At 39.5% G+C, this 12312-nt stretch overlaps 1 protein-coding gene across 2 annotated transcripts in view; it reads right to left on the bottom strand.

Annotated features, from left to right (window-relative positions):
* cdyl (chromodomain protein, Y-like) overlaps window positions 1–10663 on the bottom strand; it is a 27668-nt gene extending 17005 nt beyond the window's left edge. The window contains exon 1 of one of the 2 annotated variants that reach the window (XM_010785248.1): window positions 10249–10663. In XM_010785248.1, coding sequence (XP_010783550.1) covers window positions 10249–10272 — 24 coding nt within the window. In that variant the 5' untranslated portion in view covers window positions 10273–10663. The remainder of the gene's footprint in view (window positions 1–10248) is intronic. The other variant, XM_010785247.1, reaches the window with a different exon arrangement.
* Between the last annotated feature and the right edge of the window lie 1649 nt (window positions 10664–12312).

Below are 12312 nucleotides of genomic sequence, written 5' to 3'. Positions count from 1 at the left end.
ATCTTATTGTCATCGTCGTTCTTGGACACCCGAGTGCACGGCGGGATAGTCAACGCGTCTCCAATACCGACCGGAGAGGAACCACGAAAAAGTACACAGCAACCATCTACTCTGGTTGCTCGGATTTATAGTATACACTTATTCAATAATCTCTGACATTATGTAATGTGCCGATATAGTGGGGAAACTTGTCACTTTGCGCGTGCGCACCCAAATCTAATAAAGGTGTGGCGACAGAGTTAGGTTTAACTTGACATCTTTATTTTTCCGTGTAAACAGAACATCATTTTTTTTCCCCGGCGTAGACGCAAACAACAAACTAGACTTTTGAAACTAGAAAGATAAGGAGGACTTTTACAAAAAAGTAATAGAGATTGTTGTCCAGAAGGATAGCATGGACTTCATCTTCAAGTCAAGGTAAGACCACAATTGTAATGAAAATGGGATCTTACTAAGAAAGAACAATCCAATATTTAGATTTTGGGTATCCTTTTGTCTGTTTAAAATTAATCATAGCATCAGACTAAAAAAGCTTTTGAAAATAACTGAATATTTCGATTAAGGTCAAAATATAATATTTTTAAATCTGACTCTGAAAGAGTCAGTACCTCACCGCACGTCACTGATACATACGTACATACAGAGACACATACACACTTTTTGTCTAACACAGTTCTCTGTACCGTTATGCTGAGTCATCGTTCTTATGTTGAACATGAATACATTACATAAGTAATTATGGGACGTATTTCTTCTTTCCTAGCAATTTTCCTTCATACTTTCTTGCCGTGAAATAGGTCTTACATTCTATTCAAAGTGGTCTTAAAAAGGTCTTAAAAAGTCTTACATTTGAGTTGGTGAAACCTGCAGGAACCCTGGTTCACACGCATTCGGCTCATGTAACGTGTCCGTTCACACAAGACCACTGGAAACGCTGTAGTACATATGCCGGGCCTGTAAGTGGCGCTGTACTTCTGCAAGAGACCGCTCGAAAGTGCTGGAGATGCTGTGGTACATATGCCGGGCCTGTAAGTGGCGTAGTAACTTCTGCCACAAAATACACCAAAAGCAGCGAACCCCCGAGCATGGTTGCCATGCGTTAGCAGTAGCTACTGACAGTAGCTACTGACCATGCTACAGCAGTGAGCAGCAGAGGTGGGGCTATGGCTTCATCGTTATCAGGAAATGATTGTATAGGGCGTACACACAGAGCCGTTTGGCCCCCCAGAGCGTTCCGGTTGCAGATCTATCCACATTGGGACCCGTTATCGTTTCCGCGGTTCCGTTGCGGCCTCGTGTGAACGAACGGGCTAAACGCGCAAGAAGATACAACTTCTGTTTACCCGTTTCGTTCTCGTGTAAACACCGCCTAACAAATGGCAAATGTAACATTGCGGCTGTAAAAAAAAATTGACAGTAATCTAAAGCAAATAGTAGTGAAAAAAATCACAAAACTGCAGACTCTTAATTTACCATTCAGTTAATTGCTGTTATTATTCCAACATTTTAAACATATAAATTGTTCATGTAATAGTCATTGTAACTCTTATATTTTAGACATTCTAGAAATCTAAATTCCAACTTTAACAACATCCTTTTGTCCCCTGAGGTATATTTCCAAAGTCAAAGCAAGTTTAAAAAAAAAAGAAAACCGGACAAGTCAATTCAAGCAATCTAATTGGTTCTTAGCCGTATACTGAGCGTATATATTGTCAATATATATATATATATATATATATACTGTATATGGAAGATGTTTATTAATCAGTTTTTCGACTAATTTACCAAAAATCTCGACTTTGACTGTTAATAGAACTGTGATTTTTCATGTTAAAAATGTGATTATTTTAGATTTTTGTGTAAAGCATGTTTATATGAAATTTAAAGACATAACACATATTTGATATCATGCTAAAAATTGTGTTTTGGGATACTGCTGTTCTAGTAAATAGTATATTATTCCAGTGTGTAATGCGGGTGTTACTTCCTGGTCTTGTCGGTGTCATACAGTCGAGGGGTGCAAATTGTCCTTCAATGCAGGCTCAGCTGGCTATGGGGATGTGGTCAGACGTGCTCTACTGCACCTGTAACCACATAGTGAAGGTTTACATTACACACCTGTCTTTACGTCCCTGACAATATGTTCTTCTCACTAAGCTTTGGGCTGGATGATGCTAAAAATAAATGTGGCTGCTGATGGAGGACATGCCCACCTCCAGTCTTTCTGCTCATACTGGCATCAAGTGTTACTAAACCTCCTCTATCTGCCTCCTCCACTTTGCTTCTCCTTTTCTTTGCATGTCTCCCTTCTATTCTGATATATAGTTGAGTGTGACATCCAGGACAGTGCGCATTCAAATATCCTATTCATTTCAGTGACACCCCAAGCAGGACACCCATCAAAGGCTGTTTAATGTGCTCAAAACATCTCAGGAAATATTGAGCATGTATCACCACGGATGTATAAAACCTATTTTTCCAATCCTCTGTATCTGATTTAACAAGCAGTAGTCAATGACATGTTCTTTCAAAATTACATTAAAGTAAATATGAACAAATCTACTGACTGCAAAGGGTCATACATTGCTTGAACTTGTGAATGTTCAGTGTACCTTATTATAAACAAGCTTCTGATGGATTCTAGCTGGATGTATATTAGACATAAAGGGTTGAAGGGAGTCTCACTGATTCCCATAGCATTGTTTTCTCTCGTGCAGTTGTTGGTTGATGTGAATTGAAGTGTTGTAGTTGGCTTGTCTTTGCTAGCTGTCATTTAAGAAAAAAGGACCTTTTATTCTTAGTTTGATCCATCTCTTTAACTTGCAGGAGAAAACACAGACAGCCCGAGCTGACCATTTACGGTTTTGTATGAGGTCACTCCAAAGCCACCGTACCTTTTTAATGTGCAGTTACATTTGGAGGTGTGCTATGTCAGCTACAGCAGCTGTGTGCGTGGGCTCTGTATGCTGTAATGCCTATAAACTCTTCAGCTTAACGGTGCCCGATGAACACTGATGGACCAATGAGATGATGGCATACAGATGAGTCACTGGCAATTATATTCCCCCTTATACCTTATGTTATATGATAGTAAAGCAAAACCTACCTTTAGGATATAAATAAAGCCTGAAGCAAAAGTTACGAATGGATAATGAATGTTTTTTTGACAGCTGTGGGTTAGAAATAAAACCTTTTTATACAGCGTTCACACTCAATGAACGTAGATTTTCCTTTACATAACAATACATGTATTCCACTCTTATAAAAAAAGAGTTACAATAATGCATTTCTACCATAAATATACATCGAAAACAATTGCAATAATCAATGATGGTGAATGCAGTCAAATCAAACAAAAAACAAGTGGTTTTAAGTGCCCAGTTGATCTCAGTCTTTTGGGACTGAAACAAAAAGGTCTTTACCTGCATGGACTACCTTTGCTCGGTTCAAGTTTGAGTACAAAACTATGGTATGTGTTTTTGCTCCAAGTTTAAACGGGAAGTAGCAATACAATATGTAGTGCAAAAATATTATTACCCGAACTCTACAGTGTAAGAGTGCACTGTGCACTCTTACACTGTTGAGTTCGGGTAATAATATTTTTATTATAGTTTTTTACTTACAAATGATGTATCAGACACATTTGTAAATGCATCTTTTCCTTTTCATTTTAGCCGTTGCCCACTCAAAACCAGAGATTTCTCAACCAAAGACTCCCGAGTACATCGTAAAGCATGGTGTTTCAATTTGTAGTGGGAACATGTATGTTTTGCAAAACAATGATGCCCAGTTAGGTTTGGGGTGTGCTTAAGTAAAGTTAAGTTAAGAAAACAATCTTAAGTCGCCTTTACCCCTCTCTATGAAAGTTGATTTTAAATGTCAATACAGCTGTACACACAATGGCGCTGTTGTCAAACCCTGTACTTTTGCTGATTCTGTCAGGCGATGACACAGCCATAAATTAGCACTTTTTATTTGGTCTTTAAAAGTCTGTTCCCCCTTCAGAAAGTGTTCCTCCAGTTAGAATGTTGTGGTCTGTCCCACTGACCATATGTCTGCTGTGATGCTCGGCTTTGTGGTTTGACAATTGAATAGAGGATGAAGAAGAAAAGATTGGCCTTTTTCGATTGTTCAGCCGTTTTTACTGCGGGCAGAGGTCTCCGCAAAATCCTGTAGAGAGCGAAAGCACTAGTGCTGATGCAGGTCATTTCACACAAAATAGTCTTTACAATCTGAGGAGATGGCTTAAGGTAAATGGAGCCTTTTGCTTGGTCCTCATGTAAAAAATGCTGCTATAGTCAGAATGTATACAAATAATGTGGTGAAAACACTACTGTATGCTTGGTGTTGGAGGATAACACTGCCCCACATTTTCTAACTCCGTGCCATCTCGTTCTTGAGCATCAAGTGTTTCTAACCCTCTCCGATTACTCCGGTTTACCCCATGCTTTCTCCTTCCTTCTCTTCTTTTCTCTGCATGCGAGTCTCTCTGCAATGCTGTTAAGTGTGACATTGTTTGGGACTTTAAGCAACCTAATTGTCTGTTCATTTCTGTGACACCCCTGCGGCACACCGATCAAAGGCTGTTTACTCCTGTTAATGCGCACGGAACATCTGAGGACATGATGAGCAGTTAATGCCATCGCTGTGCTAGAGGCTATGAAGAAACCTTGAAACCATTTTCCATCAGTCTCACAGCACAAAATGTCTTATGAGCAGTGTTGGGCAAGTTACTTTTAAAATGTAACTAGTAATAGTTATAGTTACTGCTCTCAAAAAAGTAACTACGGTAGTTACTTTATTAGTTACTAAATTATAAAAGTAACAAGTTACTTTTACTTAAATAATAACAATAAAAATACAAGTTTTTGTCTTGTTCCATGGCACAGTAATAGAAAAGACAACTCCCCATCATTGTAGCAATTATCATTATGAAATGTAGTGGAACAATAAAACACAAAATATTGGTTTAGACATTTTTACAGGCACCTTTATTGTAGCCTCAACAATCAAGTTCTAATTAGTGCACTTGTAGTCAGTGTTGGGACTAAGGCGTTAGTAGTGGTTATATCTCCAATGCTTCTGAAACGCGCCCGGTAGGGTTTGACGCCGGAGGAGGCCGGACCAAAACCGCGGAGCAGCCGTTACGCGACGCAGACGGACCCGGTAGAATCTAGGGGTTAGTTTGTAACGCGTTAGTCCCAACACTGCTTATGAGTACTTTTAACAAACTTGTATTTTCCTTATTTAAGACCAGAATGCTGGAATAAGCATGTATCTTTTAGAGCAGTCACCATCAACTGGCGGCCCCCCCCCCCTTTTTTTGTTTTACAACGTCTCGTGAGTAATGTGCATTAACTCCAGAGCTCGGTCTGAGACCCGAAAGAAAAAAAGGACGTTTGGCCCAGCTGTTGGAGTTAGAGCAGGAGCTGTTCTGATGGGAAGTTCAGGGTCAGGTGGTCCCACGCAGAAGCAGAAGAAGAAGCCTGCGTACTGCGTAGCCTTCCCTACCCTGAAGAAGAAGTGATCCTTCGTTAGCGTGAAGAGTCTGCTTTATGCTAGAGATGGCAAATCCGGATCCTTTTACGGACTCGGAGTCTTCTGAGTCAGTCATTGAAGAGATCCGGATCATACGAGTCCTTTGAGTCATATGAGTCAGCATCACCAAGTGCGTAGAAATCCTACCGGTGAAACCGAATAGTTGTTGCATTTCACAAGCATATTAAACTAACGTTACATTAACCTCCGCTACGCTGTTCTGGGGATGGGAAGTTCAGGGTCAGGTGGTCCCACACAGAAGCAGAAGAAGGTGGCTGTTGGACCTGGGAAACATGCCTTCGGGGATCGGATAAGAAAACCTACGCAGTCACTTTTGCTTTAATAAAAAATGTTGATATAAAAAAAGGGTTATTTGGCGAATCTGAGTCTGCTGTTGACTAATGCATGACGACGAGTCTGCTGGATCTCTGGATCTGCTGCAATACGGTTACGGCTCTGAGTCCGCACGAGTCTGCTATGTTTTGCACAGTGAGTCGGGATTTGCGAATCTCTGAGCAGTAGGGCCTGGCTCATTTCGTGGCATCTGCAGGCAGTGGCAAGTACTTCCGGCATCTGCCACAGAGGCNAGAACATTGGGGGCTATCCACCCATTATCGACAATGTAAAGTAATTCACACAGCCTCTTCCCTCTTCTCTCTGTGAGGAGCAGCAGGTTCAGCTTTCAGAACAATCTGAAAGCTGAACCTGCTGCTCCTCACAGAGAGAAGAGGGAAGAGGCTGTGTGAATTACTTTACATTGTCGATAATGGGTGGATAGCCCCCAATGTTCTGTGTGTCAAAATTAAAGACAGCCCACACACCTATCAATCATCAAACCGTGGGGTCTTATTTCATTACGTGTTGATTTCTATCAACACGTAATGTTGTATCGATGTATATAGAGTTGTACTACAGCAAAAAGTATTCTCCATCGGGACTTCCTGCAACAACAACACGCCATTATCGTGATTCTGATTGGCCAGAAGACATTATCAAAGATGTTTTATTGAGAAGACGATCACTATGTGACAAAAGTTCTCAAAACCGTTTCTGTTGTTCGGTATTTCCAAACAAGTGGCTACTGAGATCAATCTTACTAACTGTTGTCTGTGCAATTTACTCTGCGCGAGTTGGCGGACTTTATTTAGCTTACTTTAACATCATTTTTTATGGTGGGGCTAAGGTGAGGCTACGCCATTTCTTGGTATGGCTGTAGCCTACCCCAGCCATACCCTGGCACCGCCACTGATTCGAAGATACCTAATTTCTGACTGCCGCTAGCTGAAGCTTGGTTGCTAGGTTACTAGCTGGGTGTTCTCCGATAAGGGGCCGGGGGAAACAAAGTTAATGATTACTGGTTCCATGTTGATTTATTTCAATACAAATTGTTGGGGGGAACTGAAAGGCTATTACCGTACTGGTTACTTTGCAGCCCGGACATTTCCCCCAAAACACATTTAGACGCGATCGCAACTAAGAAGTAGCTTTCAAATCCGATCATTTTTAAGACCTACTAAATCATATTTAAGACCTTTCTTATTTTTTTGATCATATTTAAGACCCTTTTAAGGCCTTCAATTCTGATTATCAAATTTAAGACTTTTTAAGACCCCGCGGGCACCCTGTGAACAGAAGACTTTTTTGAAAACGAATTCGGTGCGTAAACGTTCCCGTGTAAATGGAAAATGAAAGGTTAATCCTCTGCGCGTACCATGGATATTTGTACCAAACATCAGCATGGCTAAAGAAGAAGCACATTTGAGCAAAGCTGCAGAGTGCAATGAAGGAACATGAAGCACTGCCTTTTACACTAAATGTAATGACTGTTTGTAACCATGATCGAGAAGAATAGTGAACAAATTGAATACAATTTCTTTCAATCTTTTTTTACTCAGTAATGAAAATACAATCTTGTATACAGCCATATTTCAAGATATATTTTAAAATGTTGGATTTAAATGGAATGTAAGAGTTGTGTGAATATATTTATAGTATAGATATTGGCAGTAAACAAATAATCAGTACATATTTAAAAGATAGGGAAAACCTTACATTCAATACACTTTATAAACAGTAAGTCTATAGATAATCTAGATTTTGTTCTTCTAATGTATGCTTAGAGGTGTAATATGACATTCAGAGCATTGATATCATATGGGGATGTTTCTGGATGGGATGTATTCTGGCTTATAGCACTGTCCTGTCCCCTGTAGTGTTTAGGAAGCATAACACCTCCCGTTTACCTCAGGTTAGCACTGTTTGCTATGTCAGCATATAAGCTGTTGTTTGTATTGTTCTGGCTGTTAGCAGTGTTACTGTTAGCCAGTGTCATGGTGAGTACCCTATGGAAGCAATCCCTTTGATCTGAATTTCATTTTCAGCCCCTTAAAGTGGTAAATGTGCTTATTAAATAAAGGGTGAGCAGTGAGAAACTGTAAACAGCAACTGACCCCATTAACTGTTGTTTCTTAACTACACTGTAGAATTACCATTGCCCACAATAGCTGCCTCGATCCATTTGACTTTACAAAGCCGGCAGAAAGCTTTACTTTTATCCGTGATTTTGCAAAAATGCTTATTTCTCAGATGGTTTGATGTCATGATATCTGTAAGACACAACTTGTTACCCTTTTTCACAGTAAAAAAGTGAACGATGGCCTAGTTTACACAGTATATGAAACAATGGATCAGAGTGACAGGGCACAACTGGTGCGCACAGTATTAAAATCAGACTGATCTTGGCCACACGTTATTTTAAATATAAAACCAGAAAATAACATTCGACTCAACTTTGTCCTTAGCATTACTCACTGATGGGGGTCACTGCTTGCTCTTCTCAAAGCCTTTCAGTCAAGGCTTCACATCCTTGACTCCCCAACATTTTCTCAACAAAATATGTATCTTCTAACCTTCACTTTTCAAACGATTCCTTACAGCTCCATCTAACAAACCGATTCTACAAAACCTTGTTAGCTATAGTCATTGGTGCTGGCACTACCAGCATGCACAAACTATTTGAAATGATTACTTGAAAACATCAACATTAGGTGAAATTGTTTATATTTTGATATTAATATTATATATTTCAACTGTTTATAAGTTAAAGCTAATCAGTGGCATCAGCAAACTCTTCTTAGCTTCTCAATGTTGGTCCATCTCAACTGTTACAATTGGAGCTGTTCAACCCACAGACTCAACTAACTATTTCAATGCCTGTCAACAAATGATCACTGACAAAGATAAAATCACAGTTTTAGAGTGATAAATTAATCAACTTCCATTTAACACTGGGTAATAGTACAGGTAGCCTTACACCAATCCAAGAGCCCACAAACGTAAAGCATTTTCTAAGTAGAAATTAGATTTACAAACAAAAGTATAATATTGACAAGTATTGCCTTAATGTAATTCACGCAATTATGAATTCAGAAGATAACCTGAATGTTTTCCTCAAAGCAAACAAGTTTTAAAGCGCAGTATTAGTATGTTTGACTGCATGAAGCTTATCCCAGTTAAAGGAAGCATAATAAAGCCAAAAACAATACACATCCATGTTGTGAGATGAAAGCATATAAAATAATAGCCAACAAAAATGAACATAATTGGGTGGTGATGTTTTAATAAGGACTTTTTCCACATTGCTGCACGTCCATGGATCCTCTTCCAACAATAACTAAACATAGATATAGACAGTCAGCTGAGACAACTGTAATAAAACAGTTTATTTAAAGGCAATCACATACTGATTCACACATATAGCCTACTGTCTTCAACAGATGTCCTGCCTCATCATATATTGTATGTCAGTGTTGTGAGTAGTGTTATCTGCTTGAACACCCCTGAGAGGATGCCCATGTTCCTTTTAGATATAATTTTTTTGTGGCGTGTTTGAAATGTGATCTTTACTTTAAAACATAGAAAACTTGTTTTGTCAAACTATATCATTTGTCCTTGGAAGTCATCAGACAATCGCAGCCCTCCCATCTCTCTCTGTCACCACAATGAAGTGAACATATGACACCATGTCAGCATGACAAAGGCTAATGGCAGTAAGTCAGAGAAGCTGATGTTGAAACCAGGCTTCATGCACATTCTGGCACAGGTTCCAGAGTGATGTTACGCACGAGGGCAGCGTGACCTTCCTACTACACATTTGGGCAACTTTTACGCCCAAAACTGTCGGAGTCACTATTTAAAAAAATTCGCACATCAACTGCAAAAGGAGCTCACACATACTTGTTAACACTGCTCGATACACAAATAAACTAGTGTCTCATATTATGTGCCAAACATCCAACAAAACAGTCACACAGCTGTAAAGGCTGTGATGACAACATATCTTTTTGGCATGTATGCACCTTCAAAACCATCACTCCGTCTGTAGCTATTCACCATGACCGTTCACACAGCGCCGCTGTCACTTTACCACGACTTTCAACTCGGCGACAGACTGAGGAGTTCAGCCCGTAAATGGCATCTTATCTCTTCACTACAGCCGTGAATAATTATGTCAAAGTATATCAGAAGCGACACAAAGTATACGCATAAATTAACCAACATAATCTTCGCAAAGCATGAGAAGGGTTAGTTTCGCCTGTTAAAGGGCTTAGCACACCGCTTTTTACATGCGCGACGCCCTCCCCTTTACTTCCTAATTCCATTTTTCGTCAATATTACAAAGCATTTTCCATAGACATGGTTTTATCCTACCTCGTAAAGGTCTCCTGAAGCCATTCTCGGGTGCGGACTCCGGCGGAGCGAGGTTCTTGCCTGCCTTGTTGGCTTTTTTTGGACCCTACTCTCTCGGTGTTTCGCCGAAAGCTCCGATAGACGGGAATTAGCGAGCAGCCCTGTTATTCTGAGCAATCCGCAGTAGCAGATCAGCAGACAGTGTCAATCGAGCCCGGCGCTCTGCGATGGATCGTTCCACACTTTAAACAAACAACCATCGGGGCGGTGCTGTTTACCCAGACCCAAGTCGAGGACTGTCTGAAAATTAGCCACCAGCTAAAGAATGCACAGCCTGATGGTCTGCATGCGCCCTGTGTTGCAATCCAACTACTCAACGGGAGATGGTATGCTAGATGTCCTGTGTTCACAGAGACCAGCTGAGACAGTTTCCCCTCTATCACCCACTCTGCTCTTTACTGTAAACAGAAGATATTATTTAACCTTGTTTCAGAGTACATCAGGAAACATTCAGAAGAAACTATTTTAAAGGAGTGATGACTTACTGGAAGTTTCACTCCTATAGCTTTAAATTCATGCACATGCATATGCCATTTTTACTTTCGTGTCACAACAAAATGTGAACTAATTTGACAATATGTATACAGACATGATGTATTAATTAATAAAAAACACATTACACAATAATCACATTTCCATTTTACAATCCCCCTGTTGCATTTAAAATGAGCTCATTCAACAAGGACACAGTTGGGCTGCATCAACACAACATCCGTGTTGTGCTCCACAGGTTTATGGGAGTATATGGTAAAGATTAATATGGTAAGGAAACACGCGAATAAGCATGTCTTCATTACTATTTGTGACTTCAAAATAATGTGACTTCAACTAAAATGGTCAGAAGTCCTTAATCGTTAAAGGTTAAAGAATGATAGTAAATATAAATATACTGTTATCATAGACTACCTGACTTATGTGTCTTGTTCTTTGTATTTAATTCTCAATGTAATTCTTCTTTATCAACCATCGTATATCTGGAATTTTTGATGCCATGTGCAATGTAGAAATAATAATTTAAAGAGGTCAACTGAATTATGCAGTGTGGAAAGTAGCAACACATTTGATTTATTTTGAAATAGATTTTCCTTCTATCATTCTTTGAAAACTACAAATTATGACCACATGCCTCTGCATACATAGTCGACCACTTACTCAACAAACCAGGAAAAACATTATTTTTCTAAAACAAACTCTGTACTCATATACAATAAAATGCTGTGTCTTGGAGCATATATAAAACAAATTATTCCTGCTTCACATTATTGATGCTAACGCCTGGGGAAAGGAGCTCAGTGCTGATGTTGATTTGGAGCGTCTTTTCCTCTGAGTGTGCTACAAAGAAAAGACTCAACTCTCAACATGCTGATTTCATTGAAATAAAACCATTCCTGTGAAATAAATTGCTGAATAAAATGAGCACATTTGGGTGACGTTGGGTTTAAGCATTACGTTGAAATGGTTAAGGTTGGGGCTAGAAAATGCATCGAAATGCATTTTAACAACCATTGTCCTCACAAGTACGTACATTTAAAAGTATGTGTGTGAACATAAAAAGGTGTCCTGAGATCTTGTGACTCCATTTATTGTGGTTAGTGAGGCATATGTTACAGTACACTTCGAGAGGCACTATCCCTTTTGCATTTCTTTCACATTACATGTCACTTGTTAGACGCTTTTATCCAAAGCGACTTACATACTCAATACTATGGACAATCCCCACAGGAGCAATTTGGGGTGAAGTGTCTTGCCCAGGGACACAACGACATGCTGACTGCAGTGGGATTTGAACCTGTGACACAAATATAAATATAAGTGGATAGAATATAGGATTAGTAAAGATTGTGTTTGTATCCACTCTCCCTGAAATCATAAATCTGGCAAGCATTCGATTGAATACATGATTCTTATAGGCCGATGTGCTGGCACAGTGGGGACAATGCTGCATAGAATTAAACAAATGGAGAAACCAACACAAAAACCAAAATAACATTAAATATCCATGGGTTTAACATCAATGGGAAAATG

The sequence above is a fragment of the Notothenia coriiceps genome, unplaced genomic scaffold (genome assembly GCF_000735185.1).
Source record: "Notothenia coriiceps isolate Sejong01 unplaced genomic scaffold, NC01 NC01_scaffold00027462, whole genome shotgun sequence".
In the NCBI taxonomy this organism is placed as follows: Eukaryota; Metazoa; Chordata; class Actinopteri; order Perciformes; family Nototheniidae; genus Notothenia; species Notothenia coriiceps.
This window is presented reverse-complemented; position numbering and strand designations above follow the sequence as displayed.